The 19,098-nt window shown below is 51.9% G+C and overlaps 1 protein-coding gene across 3 annotated transcripts; it reads left to right on the top strand.

The window, feature by feature from the left end:
• The first annotated feature begins 1,066 nt into the window (after window positions 1-1,066).
• Window positions 1,067-17,892, top strand: ppm1f (protein phosphatase, Mg2+/Mn2+ dependent, 1F). 3 transcript variants are annotated; one of them, XM_069182214.1, is made up of 9 exons: window positions 1,067-1,241; window positions 1,620-1,734; window positions 2,511-2,711; window positions 5,151-5,257; window positions 7,958-8,157; window positions 10,267-10,455; window positions 11,260-11,403; window positions 12,509-12,602; window positions 13,247-17,892. In XM_069182214.1, the coding sequence occupies exons 3-9, from the start codon at window positions 2,539-2,541 to the stop codon at window positions 13,603-13,605; spliced, it is 1,266 nt and encodes a 421-aa protein (XP_069038315.1). In that variant the 5' UTR covers window positions 1,067-1,241; window positions 1,620-1,734; window positions 2,511-2,538; the 3' UTR covers window positions 13,606-17,892. The 3 variants fall into 3 exon arrangements, with proteins under 3 accessions (XP_069038315.1, XP_069038314.1, XP_069038316.1); XM_069182213.1 differs by lacking the exon at window positions 1,620-1,734; XM_069182215.1 differs by lacking the exons at window positions 1,067-1,241; window positions 1,620-1,734 and adding an exon at window positions 1,339-1,463.
• Window positions 17,893-19,098: the final 1,206 nt, after the last annotated feature.

Here is a 19,098-nt window from a genome sequence, read left to right as displayed (position 1 = left end):
ATTCATCTAATTGTTTCCTTAATTGGAGACGTATGGGAGGTCTATTTAGGCTTTAACAGTCGATTCAAAACGCTCAATTCATTAATGGTACAGCTAGCTATGGGGCACAGTTTAGAAACAGGTTAGAAGTATAACAGTTTTACACCTAATTAACTAATTAGACCAACGAGGTAAAGGGGAGCTCAGGCAGAACAAGAATCATAAGTCACTGGGCCCGTGGCTCTGTTGTTCCACTTCTATAGTGTTTCAAGAAACTATGAATAAGCACCCTGCACCCTGATTATCAACCCCTGTCGCCCTGAACTGTTGACGAGCCGCAGGTCAGTCCTGCATCCGCCCGAGAATGAGGCTGAGCCTCGCGCCCCGGGAGCAGAATGCGCTTTGCCTCTTTCCCGTGACTGAAGTGGTCTCATCCAAAGGCTGGGCAGCTTGTTCCACACTCCCAGCACCCTTAGGGTAAAGAAGTGCCTCCTGTTCTCCGTTTTGAAAAGAAGCAGGACGTTCCCTGGCAGGGAGTCGAACCCAGTCCGTAGCAGTGAGAGGACGGAATCCCAGCCAACAGATCACCTTGGTTTTTGTGCCTATCCACAAGAAGCTGCACGTGTATTATATTATGCCCTGCATATTCACTAGTCCCTTCATTACAGTTGTTTTTTTTTACAATTCTCATTCAATTTTTTCTGGACGCTCTACTCAAAGAACAGTCTGTACTGGTAATGGGGATCCCCTCCACCACCACCAGCGTGCAGCCCCACCTGGATGATGATGATGATGATGATGATGATGAAGACGTCAGATTTCTTTACGACTCTCGATGCGACCTCCGTTTTCCGAGTGTTTTTACTTTTATCTCGGTCAGCAGTTTTAATCAATACCAAACCTTGAAATCTGACCGTTGAAATAATAATGGGCGGTGTCAGACAGAAATCGTGCCGGCAGGGATAAAAATAACGCACCTCTACATATTGCCACTAGAGGGCGGTGCGGTATGGTGTTGGGTAACCCGGCCCCTACTGAGCGTGCGTACTGGGGCGGACGTGATTTGACTCCTGGACTAGCCGAGACAAGAGCGCATGTCAGTATTTTTCTGGGCTGGTGTGTGTGAGTGCTGTCGGGTGTCGGGACCCGAGAGAAGGGCGTGAGGGGGTATCGGCAGGGCAGAGCAGAGCGATGAGGCTCCGCATGTTCCAGTGACCCGGGACGTCCCGTACATGCCCGCGGGGAAAAGCCGCACGTTTGAGGTTTGAGATAAATTAATTTCTGCTGGCGTGCCTTGGTGGTTGCGACGGGGTGGTATACTGTGGACACCCTTTAGTAGGGGGGAGCGCGTCTGTCTTTTCTTGCCGTTGTCTGGCGAGTGACTTCAGTACCGTAACGGGGTGACTGTCACGGAAAAGGCGCAGAAGGAGTTGCAAATGAGTCTTTGAAGTCGCACTCGGCCTCCCCTCTGCGCGTCAGATCGGGTAAAAATACAAATGTAGTGGACATGTGCTATGCTCGAGGTTTTTTTTTATTGCAAAGCTGCTCACGAGTAAAAGGAAAGGTGGAGTATGTATCATTTGTCCGCGCTCCTTGGCTGCAGATCCGCAATGCACGCATGTAACTGTTCCTTCTTGAAGGTCCAGCCTGATTTCGGACCTGTGGCCTGCGCTGCTGCGGACCATTGGATCGGCTGACGTTTTGCACGCGTTCGAGGAGACTAGGGGTTGCGTTTACAAGGGCGTGCATCTGGGGGTAAAGTTATTCTGCATGCTTCTGTGTGTGTTTTCCAGTAGCGTTGCAGGAGCGTGTTTGTTTGTTTTTTTAAGAAATCTTCTTCATTCTTGTCGAAACCCGATGCTTTTGTCTGAAAACCCAAGGTATATTAAGTGTTTTCCTTCTCACGGGCTACTGCAAACGCCGATAAAGGAGAGAAGCGTCATGTGCGAATATCGGTGTCAAAAGCTTCTTCGCTTCCTGGAGCTTTTGCGCGATTTAGTCGTTTCTGACCCCGATAGGGCGCCGAGAAAGTGAGGGATAAGGACAGGGATGTATTTTGCACCTGGCATCACTTTCTGATTTTATACGGAGTTGCTAAATCTCGAGGTGTTTTTCGGCGCTGTTCGCTGTTTATTCGTGCGATGCCACTTCTGAACCCGTTGGCTTACCGCTCAGATGCAGTACAGGGAGGCGCGCACGAAGCCTTCAGAGATTTAAAATATGCCATGTTAGATTACAGTAGAGTCCCAATACAGAGCACGGCGGTTTAACACCGCATTCTGTTTGCAAAGTGCTTTTTCCCCCCAAGTTTTTTGGAACGCTTTTCTTAATTGCCCCCATTTCAGATATAAGATTGCTCACGGCGACTTTCACTTCGGTTGCTCTCCTGCTTTGGCACAGTGGGTGGGATTTTTACCTTTTGTGTGGCGCCGAGGAACAACAAAATGCAAAGGCGGGTGTGTTCGGCGCTGTTCCCGGAGCTCCCGGCGCTGAGGAGTCAAGACCCGTCTCTCTCTCCCCCTCTCCTGCAGAATCCAGGAGCTCGCTGAAGCGCCGGTCATGGGGACGGAGGAGCAGGCGGCCCGGAGCTTCCTGGACGAGCTGGTGAAGGAGTTCCCCGGGCCCCTGGGCCCCGAGCAGCCGCTGCCCGTGAGCCCCTTAAGCGGCACTGTCAGCCAGGCTGAGATTCGCGGAGAGTGCCTGGACGTGGCCCTACGGCTGCTGAGAGCCAGGTAAGGCGACTCTGGGGTGGTGGTGGGGGGCTCACCTGACCTCTGACCCCCGCGCTCAGAGGGCAGGGCAGTGGGCAGCAGCAGCGAGTGTGCGGGCAGGAGGGCGAGGCCCAGTCCCCTTAGAGCAGGAGGCATAACCAGTTTGGGTAATCGTTCATCACGCGCCGCCCGATGCTACTTGTGTCACTGCAAGCGGGCGGACAAGGGCGGGAGTGAGGTCTGTTGGACCAGAGCGTCTCCCACTCCAGCCACAGACGCCAAGGGCAGACCCTTCCCACCCTGGAGACGAGCTGCAGCAGCAGCAGCAGCCTCTGGGTTGTGGATGGGAGCCTGAGGGCTGAGGAAGCTGAATCGCACCGAGACTCGACTGAAGGGTAGCAGGTTCCTTACACAAAAGGTCAACCGCTGATGTGTGAGGTTTTGGAGCCTCGTCGTGCGAGTGTTAGAAACGGGAAACGGGCAGGGCTGTGTCTCTCACTGTCCGAGCCTGAGCTGAGGTCGTGGTAGATACCTCAGGGATTCGCAGCAGTGCCTTTCCTGTCCACCTGCGTGTTTAGGCACAGGGTGGTGAATAATTCTCTTCTGCTTACCTGGAGTTCCTGCCCTACAGCGCCCAGCAGTGTCTGACGGTGCCCACTGCCCTGAAACAATACGGTTTCCAACACCTGCAACGCCATTTTATATATACAGTATATAAACATGTCTATGCTGGTATGTTAGCAATAGAAATGTCTTCCTTTGTGTGCAGCTTGCTCAAATGGGATATTCTGCACAGGTTTTGAAGTCTGCAAGCTTCCTCAGACCCTTTTCCAGGGGAAGGTTTGGTTAAGACATGTCTCCACTGCTCTGCAGGTCTGGTGTGGACTCCAGGTTTCAAGCAGCGCGTTGTTGCCGTTGGTAACCGAGTTGACCTTTGACCCCCCTCCTCCCGGGCTCTCTGGAAGTTGGCGCTGGCTTCCTGTGAGGGGGCGGGCCATTGTTCTCGCTTCCTGTTTCTCGGCCCACTTCCTCTCTCAGTGCAGCGGTGCAGACTCCCGGCCCCCCCTCCTCTATCTTTCTCTTGTGCCCTGAACGGGGGGGAGTTTCCGGCCCTTTCCTCTCAGAGGAAGGGATGGGCAGATGTGACTCTTTTTTTTTTTTCTGCCTTTCAGAAGTTTCTATTCTTCTGTTCCTTTCCGTTTCCTCCTTTCATTTTAAGCCGCGCAGAAATCTTACAGGGAGGCAGTGGGAACAGCGCCTTCGTGTGTGTTCGAGTGTCAGGAGTCGGGAGCCTGGTGTCTGTACAGTGGGGGGAGGTTCCCTGGTGAAGCCAGTGTAGTGGGGCGTCCTTCCTGTCTGTGCTGGGGGGGGTGACTGGCAGGAGTGGGGGGGTCCACCATGTCCACCTGAGAAAATGCAGGTGTTCGTGAATGTGGAGAGTTATTTTAACACACTGTATTAATCAATCAGTTCATTGATCTGATTTGGCTTAAAGCATGTACGACTGGGAATTTAACAGTGATTTTTGTTTTGACAGCACTTTTGCTTCATAACCAGTATAAAATAGAATAGTAGCAGTTGTAGAAAAATATACCGAGGTGCAGTAATAGCACAACACACACTCTTGGTTCCAATACTGCCTATTTAGTGTCTCTCAGAACGTTCGTCTTTATTTTCTGAACCACGTTGTAACCAAGGCGCAGTTTGTCGTCTGCTGTTTCCTGTGAAGCCCTAACCCTGAGTTTCCGTTGCTCAGACCTGGTGAAAGACGCCTGGCCCTCTGAGCCAGGGAGTGTGTCCGCTGCTGCGGTCCGCCAGTAACTGCTCCGCCTCTGGGTGGGCTGGCGCTCCGGGAGGGCGCTGCTCCCCACGTGATGGGAGATGAGGGTGAGCCTTTGGAATTCCGGAAATGCCGGGAATCCAAGCACCGTGGTTCCTGCCTGCTTGCCCGAGCCTGTCCGGGCTGTCCGGGCAGGAAGACGCGGCGAATCCTATTTCCTCATGTCATGTTGGACTTGGAGATTCTCTCTGCACACATCCCAAAACAAACCAGCACGAGGGCAAGACTTCTGCTTTTCTGTTTCTACTGAACACAGTTTCCCTCATAACACCTCAAATCTGTGTACAAGAAAAAAAAAACAATAAGACCCTTTTTCATGTTATAGGTGCATATTCGTTTAGTCAGGTATGGAAAACTGCATGCTCTGAGTTTTGTGCCAGCAGTCTCCACTGGTCTCGGGTCCTTCAGGTGTTCCCCAAGTCGTCTCCCACTCCCTCAGAGCCCCCCGTGTGAGAGGTCAGAGTGCAGACTCTGTGGACATGGGCTCCCCAGAGCCCCAGAGGAGAGCCCCTGCCCCCGGTCAGCCTCCTGCTCTGGGAGCGCGCAGTGCTGGGCTCAGAGGATTCCTGGGTTCTGGCACCTGCTGATTAAGCCCCCGGTGTGTTTGCTGCCCCCTACAGGAATGCCCCGGAAGGGCTCAGTGCGGCCCTGTCCCACGCGGCCGTTGCAGAGCTGCTGAAGAGTGACCTGTCGGCTTTCGCCCAGGAGCAGGAGCAGGCAGCCCCCTGTGAGTGCCCCGCGGCCCCCCTGTGGGGTATTCTAGTCCTCAGAGAGGTTACAGTCGAACCATTCTGCCCTCTGAGCCTGTCCAGGCCGGAGTGTCCTGTGTTCCTGTCGGGTGCGCTGGACTGGGAGGGAGGGAAGACTCCCATCACGCACAGCAGTGGGATCCAGTTCACGTTTCGCCAGCTGCGGGCTTTTTTTACCGACGCCTGCTCCAGGCTGGTGACCGTTTCAGGCCCCGTTTGCGAGAAGATGAGAGAGGCTCCCGACGAGAGGCTGTCTTTCAGCCCTCGTGACCCGTGTGGCGTGGGAGCCTGGAGCCAGGAAAGCCTGCAGCGGGGCCACTGGCCGCCACCAGCAAGTCCTCCCCGCCCCCCAGTCAGAGCTTGAGTGGCAGCACTGGCTTCATTCGCTTCTCCAAGAGCACAGTCGCCTCCGAAGAGGGGCGTGACTGGACTCCTAGGCGCTCCATCACTGAGACTGCTGCTTTAGCCATTTTCAGACATGGTTGGTAATTGCCTTATTTGTTGTGGAAATGTAAGCAGCGATAAGCAGTTGAAGAGCAGGGGGCCAGATGCCTCTTTTAGTGATTGTCGGGCAGATCTGGAAGGGAGGGAGAGGGGCAGGAGCAGCCCGATCTCTGATTTGAATCCTGTCTATGTGGCCCAGATTGAGGTAGAATGATCTTTGCTTTGCAGCATTTGTCCAGGGGAGGGAGAGGGATGGGGCAGTGGTTTTATCTTGTCCGTGGCTCCTGTCCCATCGCGGTGGGCAGCGCCAGCGCTGGCGGCCCAGGGCTCATCACGAGTGCGCTGGCGGGGGGGGGAGGGCGAGCAGCACATTCGAGACCCATTCCCGTTAGAGCAGGATCTAATTAGCATCATTAACTTTGTTATTGTGCAGCCAGATTATCCATGGGCTGACCACAACCACAGAGGAACAAAGTAGTGTCGTCCCCCCCCCCCCACCAGGCACTGAGCAGGGCACTGTACCCCCTCTGGGCGCAGCCCCTGTCTCCCACTTTGCATTGAAAACTGGAAGGGTGGAGCTGATCGGTCCTGTACCCCCCCAGCAGGGAAAGCTCAGCACCTCTGCTCCTCTGTGCAGATCGCCGAGTGTTGGGGGAGGGGCAGTGTGAGCAAGCCTTGGCTAACAGGAGGCGCTGTGTGGCGCTCAAGAGCCTGTCCTTGCGCCAGTCTGCCAGGCACTGTAGCTTTACGGCCGCAGTGCTGCACAGCGTGGGCTGCAGATCCTGGCTCCATTTAGAGAAACGACCTGCTGCCCTGCCTGTACCTGGTCCTTCAGTCTCAGCAGGTGTCGCCAATAGGGAGACGGGACACCTCGAGAGCTAAAGGCTGAAAGTGCTGATCGTAATTAGCTCCTTAAGCGCGGCCAGTTTTTTTTCTTCCCTTTCTAAATGCTAAGGATAAAAATACATTACACACTCATTCTTAATTGACATTGCAAAACAAGAATTCCATCTTGATCTCTTCTGACATTATCCGTCAGCTTTTAGTTTTCTGTAGTGCACAGAGCTCTGAATGCGCTGTCTGTGTGTTGTTAATTCAGTTTACTCGTGGCAGCCGTGAACAGCAAATGAGACCATTTTTTAGGCTGTCTTTGATCTCTTCCCCCGTGCATCACGCAAAGGGTCATTCTCGTCTGGACTGAATGGCTGTACAAAATGCAATTTCATGTTGCATTTAACATGCATTGTCCCATCAGCCTATAATAATACTTTTCTGTGCAGTCAGAAAATTCAGCTTGTGCCTTGTGGGAAACTTGTGCCTCTGTCCCAGACGTCGCACTTTATTAGTGCTAAGACACAGTTAGCTGCTGAGAAGTGCGCTGAATAGCAGCTGGCAGGCAGTGTGGTTGTGTCTGTAACCAAGAGCAACATGGCCAGCAGCCATATCACCCTGCAGCTCACAACTAACAACCCACTGAAGCTCAGCAGTGTGAGCCTGGCCAGTACCTGGATAGGAGAGACCTCCTGGGGAAAAACTAAGGTTACTGCTGGAAGAGGTGTTAGTGGGGCCAGCAGGGGGCGCTCAACCCGAGGTCCATGTGGGTCTTAATGCCCCAGTAAAGTGATGGGGACACTATACTGTAAACGGGCGCTGTCCTTCGGATGAGATGTAAAACCAAGGTCCTGACTCTCTGTGGTTGTTAAACATCCTAGGGCGTTTCTCGAAAAGAGTAGGGGTGTAACCCCGGCATCCTGGCCAAATTTCCCATTGGCCCTTACCAATCATGGCCTCCTAATAATCCCCATCTCTGAACTGGCTTCATCACTCTGCTCTCCTCCCCACTGAGAGCTGATGTGTGGATGAGCGTTCTGGCGCACTATGGCTGCCGTCACATCATCCAGGTGGGGCTGCACATTGGTGGTGGTGGAGGGGATCCCCATTACCTGTAAAGCGCTTTGAGTGGAGTGTCCAGAAAAGCGCTATATAAGTGTAAGCAATTATTATTATGATTATACCAGAGTGTAGTGAGCAGCTCTCTTACGACCCCTGCTGGCCACAAAGGGAATTTCAGTTGTAAGTGCTAAGTGAACGCTTGTCGCGGTTTTCATTCTTCATTTTCGCGCTCATTCTGTACTGTAGGCTTCTGGTCAATCGGGGGCTGAACGGGGCTGGGGAGCCTGTCAGGGGGGGTCAGCTCTCACGCTGTCTTGCTTCTCCGCTGTCGTGTCTCCCAGTGATGCGCTCGGAGCCCCTGCAGCGCCGCTTCCTGAACGAGCTGCTGGAGGTGTGCCGGGCCAGGCAGCAGAGCCGCGAGCCCCCCCCGGCGGGCCGGCGCTTCCTCCGCGCCTCGGCCCACGCCATCCGCAACGCCCGCAGGAAGATGGAGGACCGCCACGTGGTGCTGACCCACTTCAACCAGCTCTTCGGCCTGGAGGTGAGCTGGCCACCAGTCACGGGGGGTCTGCGTGGGCCGCCCAGGGCTTGAAACCCGAGCACACTACCCCCGAAACTAGTGAAGCTTTTCTTCCTGGGTTTGCACTTTCTAACTGCTTTCAGAAATCAGGTGTCGTCCTGGACCACAAGTCTTAGAATAGCCTCTTGGTACTGTGCTTAATAATAATAATAATAATCATTCTTTACACTTATATAGATCTTTCTGGACAGTTCACTTAGAGCACTTTACAGGTCATGGGGATCCCCTCCACCACCACCAGTGTGCAGCCCCACCTGGATGATGCGCCAGTCCTCTCCCCACACACCAGCTCTCAGTGGGGAGGAGAGCAGAGTGATGAAGCCAGTTCAGAGATGGGGATTATTAGGAGGCCATGATTGGGGAAAAGCCAGGGGGAAATTTGGCCTGGGGTAACACCCTTACTCTTTTCGAGAAAAAGTGCCATTTGAATGGTAGTTAAAAGCTGCGTCTTCATAAATTGTAATGCACAGAGTCTCGTACATTAATTTGATCTCCCTGTAAGACGTGGGATGGACAAGTCTTTGGCAGCCCTCTGCATGGTGCACAAGGCCCCGATACTGCTGTGTTAGTGTCTGCTCCGTTTTATGCCCAGTGTTGGGCGACAACAGGGACACGAGGCAAAGGAAGAGACGCACACACACAAAAGCACCAGAGAGCGGGGTTGGAGGACGAAGAGGGAGGTCGAAGCAGCTGACGCCGAGCTCGGGGGACTCCGAGGCAGGAGTCTTCAGGAACAAACAAAAAAATTCACGAATTTCACTGAAGAACTGAATCCAACAGATATGGGGGCAGACGAGGCAGAAGAGTGGGTTGAGCGCAGCGAGGCGTGGGGCGCGGACACAGGGGAGCAGGGGTCACTGAAGACTCGCGTCAGACACGGAGACAGATTAAACTGAAGGATACTCTGGAGGGGAATCAAGGAGAGAAAACCTGAAAGTTTAAGGACTTCCAGACGAAAGTGAGCTGAGTTTTGCGAAAAACTCATCAAAGAACAGCTCAGACTCCCCCTGAACTTGACTTACAGATTGAAAGAGCCCATGGAGCTCTGGGTCCAATTCCCAGCAGGCCAAGCCCAGATGTTCGAGATACAGGACCAGAGAGAAAATCCTGGCCGAAGCAGATCCTTCCTTTTCATCGTGTGCTTTTTTCTTGCGGGCAATCAGTCATGACTATGCACCCAGCATTCGACAAAACGTCTGGAATATAAGGAAATAACCGCATTTTTTTTTCAAAATAAAAATTTAAGGCGCCCTTCCCCATCAAATTGAGGGTGATTTTCGACGTGGGAGCTCGGCTGTATTCTGTCGCAGACGGCGCACAAGGCCTAACTCTCAGATGCCTCGGTGTCCGGAGCAAGCAGAGCCCACAGACAGCTGTGTATTAGGAATTCTCCTATCCGCTAGTGAAAAAGCAAATCGTGAGAGAATGGTGTGTTCAAGATCCTCCAACACCTGTATGGTGGATTAATACTGTATCGTGAATGAGATGTATATTGGGGAAAAGATAACGTTTGTTCTCAATCTGCAAGCAGAAAGGTTTAGGAAATACAGATTAACCGTGACAGTCCATTTCCCAATTAAGACCCAGTTTCACTTTTTGAAGTAAGATGTCATTTTTGTCTCAACGTTTATAGTTTTCTATGTTGCTCAAGTAGTTATGTTTCTATATTAAACCTCCTGTCTCTGCCTGATAATTCGAAAAAATGTCGTCTTAACTAAGAAAGGGAAAAAAGCACACGTACATTTTACAGGTAGACTGTTTCTTTAATAAATTAAAAGTTAACAAACAAAAGAAAATCGTGGGAATTCCAGAAGAGAGTGTCAGTACTGTAGTGCTCTTGTCTGTCCAGCTTCGGACGCTCTGGTGCTTGTTGTTGGAAATGCTCAGTGGCTCAGTGCTCCTCTGATCCACCACTTCGCGCACAGACCCTGCGGAGGGTCAACGGCCCGTCGCTGATAACAGGGGGCTCAGAGGGGGGGGGCGTTGTCCTGCGTAATGGCAACTGGAGTGCCAAGTGCATGATAAAATGGCTGACACCCGATGGGGTGACTTTCTCCTCTCCTCTCCCAGGACCAGACCGAGCGCAGTTACTTCGCGGTCTTCGACGGGCACGGCGGAGTGGACGCGGCGACGTACGCAGCCACGCACTTGCACGTCAACGTCGGCCAGCATGAGGCGCTGCTGAGCGACCCAGCCTTGGCCCTGAAGAGCGCCTTCACCCAGACGGACGACATGTTCCGGGAGAAAGCCAGCAGAGAGGTGAGCGTGCTTTCGTCTGTTGTTTCCTCTGTGGAAATCCCACCTGGCCCCGGGACAGTTTTCGCAGAAGCGGGCCTGTGAACCAGGTCCCAGAAACTGGCTTCGCTGGGCTCCGCAGTCGTTAATTCGAGTTCATGCTGCGGACGGACTGGGCTGTGGGCGGAGGTTGTCTTTGGCTCAGCTGGTATAGGCGCAGGCTGAGCTCTGTGATCGCTTGCCCAGCCTGAGCCGACAGGCCGCAGCTCGATTAGGTTCCCTCGGCTGTCGCGGTGATGTCCGCGGCCACTGGGCATGTGCAGGCTATCTGTGAGTGAAATGCCTCTCGTCCAGTCAGAGCTGATCCTCCAGTGAGGGGGCGGTGCTGCCTGCGACGTGCTGGAAGATGATTGGCTCGGAAAGCGAATGGGAGGCGGAGTCTGCCTGCCCTTCCTCACCTTAGCGTACAGCTGTGCAGTTCGCTACCATGGAGACGAAAAGGCACTGGTGGCGATTCCACAATCGCATGGGCGTGACCAAAACAATGGCCTTGTTCCAGTGGTGCAGCAAGGAGGGGGGACAGAGTGTTTCGCAGTCCTGACTGTGATGAAATGAGAAGGTTTTGTTGCCCAAAAGAAGGGAGTGTGAATTCCTACTGCAGCCTCAAACAAGAAAAGTCGCGTTACGCCAGTATGACGCACAATAATAGTAAAGGCTGGTTCCTGTCTCTTAAAAAGCACTGTGCTAGTGGTTTTTCTTTGGCGTGACAACCGTACTGTCCTGTGTGTGTAAGAGGCCCCTCTGACAGCTGTGTGTGCTGCTTGGCAGCGTCTGCGCAGTGGGAGTACTGGGGTGGCGGTGCTGCTGGCGGGAGACTGCCTTCACGTGGCCTGGCTGGGCGACTCGCAGGCCATGCTGGTGAGAGAAGGACAAGTGGTCACTCTGATGGAGCCCCACAAGCCTGAGAGAGAGGTAAGGGCCGGTGGCCAGTGGACAAAGACACCACTCTGGAATCAAGCTAGGGAAAAGTATTCGTATACATTCCTGGTCTGATAGCACCGAAAGCCTACAAAAACTGAAGCTTTTCCGTTTTGAACAGACTAAAAGTTAGTTTTGAGAAGGAGGGGAAGGACCTGATCCAACTTCTCAAAACCCTCCAAGGTATTGACAAAATCAGCCAAGGGGGTGAGCAAGAACCAGAGGCCACAACTGGAAGCTGTGGGGATTCAAAGCTGAGAATAAGAGGCAATCATTTACACAAAGAGTGGTGATGGTGTGGAACAAGTCACCCAGGCATGTTGTTAAAGTGGATAGCCTGGGTGCTTTCAGGAAACAGCCGGATGAGACCCTGAGATCAATTAATTACTCCCAGGACAGGTTGGATGGTCTGAGTGGCCCTCTTTCGTTTGGTCTTATGGACAAAAAAAAAGGACCAGCTGATCCTGTGATCCAGCTGTGGCTGAGGCGTGGCCACTTGATTTTCAAACCCAGAGCCGTGTGTAACTCTGCAGTGTTAGTGCACGGCTGTCGGCTCAGCTGGGTCCCAGTTGGACAAGCATCCAAGTGTCCATCAGATTGACAGGAGTCACACAGGTGTGAAACGGTTAACCGTGCCAGCTGTTAATCCATCCTGTTGAGACTCAAGTGTCCTTCTGAAGCTGTTGTACTTTCTTGATCAGCTGCGTGTACAGCCCCTGAAACGGACTGTCAAGTTGTTTGTCATTCTCATTTCAGGGACCCTGTGAAGAATTCCATTTATAAAAACACCCCCACTAAACAAAGGGCTGGTTTTGTATTAATGGATTGGCAGATGTGTAGGCCAGGCGAATGCTTTAGGGAGGCCCATTCTTCAGTGCACGCAAAAGAAGAAACTCACCCACTATGAGATCTGACTCTCAAAATGTACCAAAAATAAAAAGCGAAGAGGTGCTAGGTGCACCTAATTGAAACCGCTGGTCAGACCGTGCCTGGGGTGTGAAAACAGACATGCGGCCCAGCTCAGCAGCTGAAAGGTTTGACCTTCAGATGAGGGGGGAATCTGGGGTTTGGTCATGATCGGGTGTCCCTCCCTCCCCAGGATGAGAAGAAGCGGATCGAGGATCTGGGAGGGTGTATTGCCTTCATGGGCTGCTGGAGAGTGAACGGCACCTACGCGGTCTCTCGAGCCATAGGTGGGTGACGTCTGGCGAAACCGCGTGGAGGCTGGGATTGCACTGGGATACTAACCGAGCGCACTGGATGTCTCGTGCAGTATTGAATCGTTTCCGAGCTGCGACCGGAGGGGACGTTGTCAAGGCACGCTCCTCTTCTCTGGTTTCACATCCGCTCGGAACAAAGCGCACCATTTCCGTGTGTGTGTGGCGAGATCTCGGCAGGCTCACAGTGAAGGAGTATCGGTTTACGGGCAAGTGCAGTGAGTTGTTCTGTGCAAGAATGAAGGGGGTGTTGTGCAATTAAAGGCTTTTCGAGCGCCTGTGGGTGGAGTAAACTTACAGGTTCGGGGAAGCTGTGTGGTTTCCTGTAGGAGTGATGTGTAATGACTGTGTTATGGATTGACGCTTTTATGTAATAGTTTTAATATTTATATGCACCGTGTTTTTGGTCAGTCTCTGTATGTGCCAAACATAGCTGCTCAGATGCAAGAGAAGCAGCGAGAAATGGGGCTGTAAAGTATTTTCGGATCACGTCTGGGTCCTGCAAGGCTCCCGTCCTGCGGCCCTGTTCTCGTTATGGGTCTCTGACCCAGCAGGGTTCTGTAATGGCCCCAGTGGAAGGTGGCCTCACGTGTCCCCTCCCCTCTCCCCCCGGCCTCCAGGCGACTTCGACCAGAAGCCCTACGTCTCCGGAGAGCCCGACGGCGCCTCCTTCCCCCTGGGCGGCGCTGAGGACTTCCTGCTGCTGGCCTGCGACGGCTTCTTCGACGCGGTGCAGCCGCGGGAGGCGGCGGGGGCGGTGCTGGAGCACCTGCGGCAGGCCGGCGGGGCGGCGGCGGGGGCGGCCGAGGGGCTGGTGGCCCTGGCCAGGGGCCGCGGCTCCACGGACAACATCACCGTGCTGCTGGTCTTCCTGCGGGAGCCCCGGGAGGTCCTGCGGGGGGCCGGCCGGCGGCCGGACGAGCCCCCCGCCGAGTTCGTCTTCTTCCGGGACGACGGCGGCCGGGACGAGGCCCAGTGAGGGGGCGGGAGGCGCGGGTAACCCCCTCGTTGGGCCGATGGGTCAGCTCTGCGCGAACGACCTGGAGAAGCGGCCAGAGTCGTGCCCACCGGTTTGCCTCCCCCTGGTCCCGAGGCTCGGACCCCGTCAGCGTCACGAGTTCTGGATCTGTACCGCCTCGATGTGTGAGGGCTGTCCTGTCGTGGTGTGTACATGTTTATATCTTGATCCAGTATATCTGTTTTAGGGAATATTAAGGCTCTTGTTCGTAATACACACATTCCTATTTATATGGGATATTACCCATCCAAAGCTTTGCAGTCAGTATAACTCTCCGTTTCTGACTGTTCCCGTGAAAACGCCGATCTTGAATACGTGGAGTTTCCGAGAGCACTCTTATGTTGCAGTATTCTGAAGAAGGCTTCCTGTTCTCTTTCGTCCCACTTCCTGTGCCTCAGGAAGCTCTAAGAGATCAAAATCAGTGTTAAAAAAAGAGCTCTTCTTTAGAGGAACCAAAGATAATCTCGACGTGATGGGCCTAACCTCCTCCTGATCCGTATTTCCGCCATTTTTCAGAGCGACACACTGAGGTTTGAGGTTTAAGGATGTCATCTTTTTGCTTTTTCTGAACGTTTCATTTGCCACTTCTTCAGAACAGCGGATCTCAGCCCTGGGCCCAGGGGGATCCTGTGTCTTGCTCCAGTCCAAGTTTAAATCGCTGAATAACTGATTTCAGCTTTCTGTTAAAAAAGGTTGTTTAAAGTTATTTTCCGAATTTTGATTCGGAGTCCGCTGTGCTGAAGAGTGGGTTTCCGGACAGCGCTCGTGCAGTGGGTCAAGCAGAACAAGCACTCGGTCTGGAGTGTCGGTGTCGCCCCTACCTGCGTCTGGCCTTTGTAAACTACTTGCCCAAAATAAGGGAGCCGATTCTTCATTCGCGAGTTGGGGAGAGACTGCATGAAGTTAGGTAGGCCGCGGTTGTTGCCGATCATGTACTTTGGCCAAAGTGTTTTTGGAATGAAAGCCTGAGTGCAGAAGTCTGATCAAGTAAGCACCAAGAAGAGCCCAGCAGGCACAGCAGAGCCGGGTGGACGACTGTTGCTATAGATGCTGTTAAAGCCACAGTGCCACTAGTTCCATAAGGCCGCTGGAATGCAACAATTTTGAGAGCTTTAGTAAAAAAGAAGCGCATCTTGCAGTCATCAGCAACGGTGCGCTCTAAAAGACCGAAGTGTCAGGACATTTTTCGAATACAGTTGGATCACTGCGTTCCCACTGACCGTTGTGCTGTCACTGCAGCTGACGTGACTTGTTGGTCGGACCTCCCTCGCCCCATTCCTTCCATCCCATCTAGGATGTGGGAGCAAGCCTGCAGGGCACGTTTTCCCCCTTCGGATACTTGGCCTTGCAGAGCAGTGCTTCACTCGGCGACCTGCGCCAGAGTCCTGGGGATTTGCCGGCTCCTCCCCAGGAGGGATCTAATCCGAGAAGGAACGCGCTCCTTCCTCGCCCGCGGTGCCGCTACTCCGTGATCGGCGGGGGTGGAGAACACTGGAGCTCTCCCGGGAACAGTCTCTTCCAGGGAGCCGCGATTCGGCTCTCCTGCCGCTGGCTCTTGGTACTCCGGCCAAGACGAGACTTGGAATGTCGTGGGCGCCGGGCTTGTGCCAGCGTTTTCCCTGCGCCTGTAAGGGATGGAAGCAGGGCACACACTCCAGTGCTCCTAACGTGGGACGTGCTCTTCCTTTTGAGACTGGAGTCATTGCCCATTTCAAGAGCCGGTGGCCCCGGCGCAGCATGGCCAACCTGTAGTCCTTGTCCCCTAGGTCAGGGTGGGGAGCTCTCGCCAGTGTAGAGCAGCTCGAGGAGAGGCTTGTTGCAGCGCTCTGCAGCTCGTTGGGTTGACAGCCTGCAGATGAAATGGTTTTCAGCAGTTTTTGACCTCGGAGCACTGGTGGAAGTTTGTGTGGTCGACTGTATTCTGCCTCTCCGTTCTTTTGAGCTGTGGGCCAGCAAACAGCTGCCTTATGGAAATGAGTCGTCCCACCCAGCAGTTTTGAAAGTTAAAGTCTAGGGGAAAAAAACCTCATTGATGTGCTTTTATTCACACAGCGGCTTCTCTCCTTTTTACGACTTGGGGCGATGCACACCAGAAAATGACACACTATGTCGACCTGCCTTGAAGTGGAGGGGGTGGGGTTTCTACAGTATTAAACTTTGTATTACTTGTGTGTTAGTGTGAATGTGTGGTGTGGTTTGTGGTCTCAGTTATTGACATCATGGAAAATGGTCTTAATAATATCTTTGCAGTAGTTTACCACTGTCATCATTTACTTTTTGGTCGTGTTCCAGCCTGCAGGCTGTTTTGTTGATTCGTGTCGGCACGGGCTGCCTACACTGCTGCCTCGCGATCACTGGTTCTGCCCCTCTCCTGCACTTTTGTGTCTGCAGGACGGAACTGGTCCAGACTCATCGGTTTCTGAGTGTCCCAACGGCGTGGTTCTCTTTACTTCTCCTCCCCTGCCCGTTATCAATTTGCTGGGCTCCCCGGGGCTCCACTTAAGGTCTCTGCCATGCTCGGGACCCTTAAGGTGTACCCCAGTTTCAGCACTAAGATTAGCGGTCTGCCATGTTTCGGGATGGCACCAGTCTCTGGCTCTGATTTCTCGATCCATTGCAGAATCCCACTGCTGACACCAGCGTCGCATCGGCCCTTTTCTTTGTGGTGTTAACAAGGTGGCACAGAACAGAGGTGCAGTTTTAATGGTTTCTGAACCGCAGGCAGCAACTGTAGAACTTCAGAACTACAAGCACACAACTGGCACACACATATACCAAACACAACCGACAGTTATTGCTACAGGGGTCACTACAGTATTGTTTTGATAATGCATTTATTGACATTGGAGGAAAGGTTTTGTATGTGTATTTAAACTTAGCCTAGCTGATATTGTTTTAATATATACTGTTTCTACAGAATTTAAGCTGAGTATTTACCGATTTTGTTACAAGCCATTTTAATCCAGGTCATCTTTAAGTGCCTTATTCCACTTTCTTAATAGTTATTTAGGTGTTACACTTTTTTCATTCGGACAGATACTAGCGGAACATTGATGGGTAAAAAACAACAAAAAATAGTAAATTCTTTGAAAGTGTAACCGTTTATTTAAGTTCTTTTGAAATCTTCTGGTGTTGAGCAAGTTAAGTTTTGAATATTTTGTTTATACTGATTTGGGTGTGGTTTTGATATACAGCATTAACATACAACTGCCTACTGTATTTTTTCTGTGGTCAGAGGTGCGGACAGCTCTTACTCGTCCGCAGCTCTGGGTTTATTGGAACAATCAATATCGAGTAATCTCAAACTCATGCTTTTTCCTGGAAATATTCACAGGGTGTTTGCAACTTTTTGTGCATGTGCTCTTTCATTCCAGCCTCTGAATCTGCCACAGTGCTTCGTAAGAATCATTGTGACGTAGTTCTGCAAAAAAAGAAATCTCTTTCCAGTTTTATAAATGCTGATTTTCTAGGATCTTGTGGTTCTGTGGTCAATAAATTGCTTGAATGACCACATGACTTAAGAGTTCAGGGCCCAAAGCAGACCAGTTCTTTTTTTATCACCTCCATATTAACTACACCTAGGTTTGGATTAAATGAGGCCATCTCTCCAATATCTCCAGAATCAAATGAGTATAACTGCAGCTGAATTCATAGAGCGCCGTTTATATAGGAGTACATGAGGCTCCTATAGAGTCAGGTGTCACAAAGTTGCTCATGATGATTTTGGGAACACAATAAAAAAGACATTTGATGCAGCATTTTTGTGCACAGTAAATAATTATAATAATAATAATTGCTTACACTTATATAGCGTTTTTCTGGACACTCCACTCAAAGCGCTTTACAGGTAATGGGGACTCCCCTCCACCACCACCAATGTGCAGCATCCACCTGGATGCCTAAATGAGTTTTGGGGTTGGACTCTGTCTGGGAGAGGTGTCTATTCGAATAAAGACTTCCTGTAAGGTTGCTGGTGTCCCACAGTGGGGGTCTTGAACTACACAGCAGTAAGTCACTGGTCTTAAACCGCAATGTGGTGAAGTGTGCTCAAAGAGTGCGTTTCATTCTGCAGGCAGACACCAGGCATTAAACAATTCACTTTTATGATTACCATTCATTTTCTTTACCCATTTGTATCCATCTATAACCTTTCATAACTGTGCTAAATTTCATGAATAGTGCCATGTACTTGCCTTTGAAATTATAACGTGGTGTTTAAGTGCTTAATAAAGTTTGGTTTCCTGTTTATTCTGGAGTCTGTATTTTATGTTTTCCTTCCACCCACTCCAGCAGGAGAACTTTAATCCAAGCCCTAACAGCTCCATGTGTCTGGACAGGTTTGCTGTCTGCAGAAAGTGCAACACCCTAAATCTGGAGTCTTCGAAACTGTCAACATTCTGTCCCATAACAGGCGGTTGTGCTGGAAAACAATTCTAATAAAAAGCCACGTTTGAAATGAAAAGGGCATGCCAAAGAGTGCCCTACCACACGCACACTGTGATGAGTGCAGAGATGTGTTCAGAGGTTTGCTGTGCTTTAGCATGCACTTGCTTAACTTGCAGGTATATAAGTGTAAGTTATATATATCGTATGTAGCTTTTTTCTGGACACTCCACTCAAAGCGCATTACAGGTAATGGGGATCCCCTCAACCACCACCAGTGTGCAGCCCCACCTGGATGATGCGCCAGTCTGCCCCCCACACACCAGCTCTCAGTGGGAAGGAGAGCAGAGAGATGAACCAGTTCAGAGATGGGGATTATTAGGAGGCCACGATTGGTAAAGGCCAGGGGGTAATTTGGCCAGGACGCCAGGGTTACACCCCTACTCTTTTCAAGAAACGCCCTGAGATGTTTAATGACCACAGAGAGTCAGGACCTCGGTTTTACATCTCGTCTGAAAGACGGTGCCTTTTTATAGTATAGTGTCCCTGTCACTACACTGGGGCATTAGGACCCACACAGACCGCAGGATGAGCACTAACACCTCTTCCAGTAGAAACCTTAGCTTGAAAAGGAGTCTCCCTTCCAGGTACTGGCCAGGCTCACACCTGCTGAGCTCCAGTGGGCTGCCAGCTGTGAGCTGCAGGATGATATTACAACGCCAGGCAGCTGTAGATCATGTGTTGCTCTCCATCCATCTTCGAACCACTTGATCCAGTCCAGGGTCACAGGGGAGCTGGGGTTTATCCCGATAAGCAACAGGTGCAAGGCAGGATACACCCGAGATGAGATGCCGGTCCATCGCGGGGCAGACAGACGCAAATGGACATGCACACACACCAGGGCCACGTTTCCCAAAACCCAATTTACTTTTCAGGTTAATTTGGACTGTGAGAGAAAAAAAAGTGTGTGCACATGGAGAGAACATACAAACTCCCAGCTGATGGTATCCCAGCCTGGAATGACAGAAGGAGGAACTGAACCCAGGGTCCACCATAGCCAGGCAGCAGTGC

This window comes from Lepisosteus oculatus, chromosome 22, assembly GCF_040954835.1.
Source record: "Lepisosteus oculatus isolate fLepOcu1 chromosome 22, fLepOcu1.hap2, whole genome shotgun sequence".
NCBI classification, from domain to species: Eukaryota; Metazoa; Chordata; class Actinopteri; order Semionotiformes; family Lepisosteidae; genus Lepisosteus; species Lepisosteus oculatus.
The sequence above is the reverse complement of the archived record's forward strand: the minus strand, read 5'-3'. Positions and strand labels throughout refer to the sequence as shown.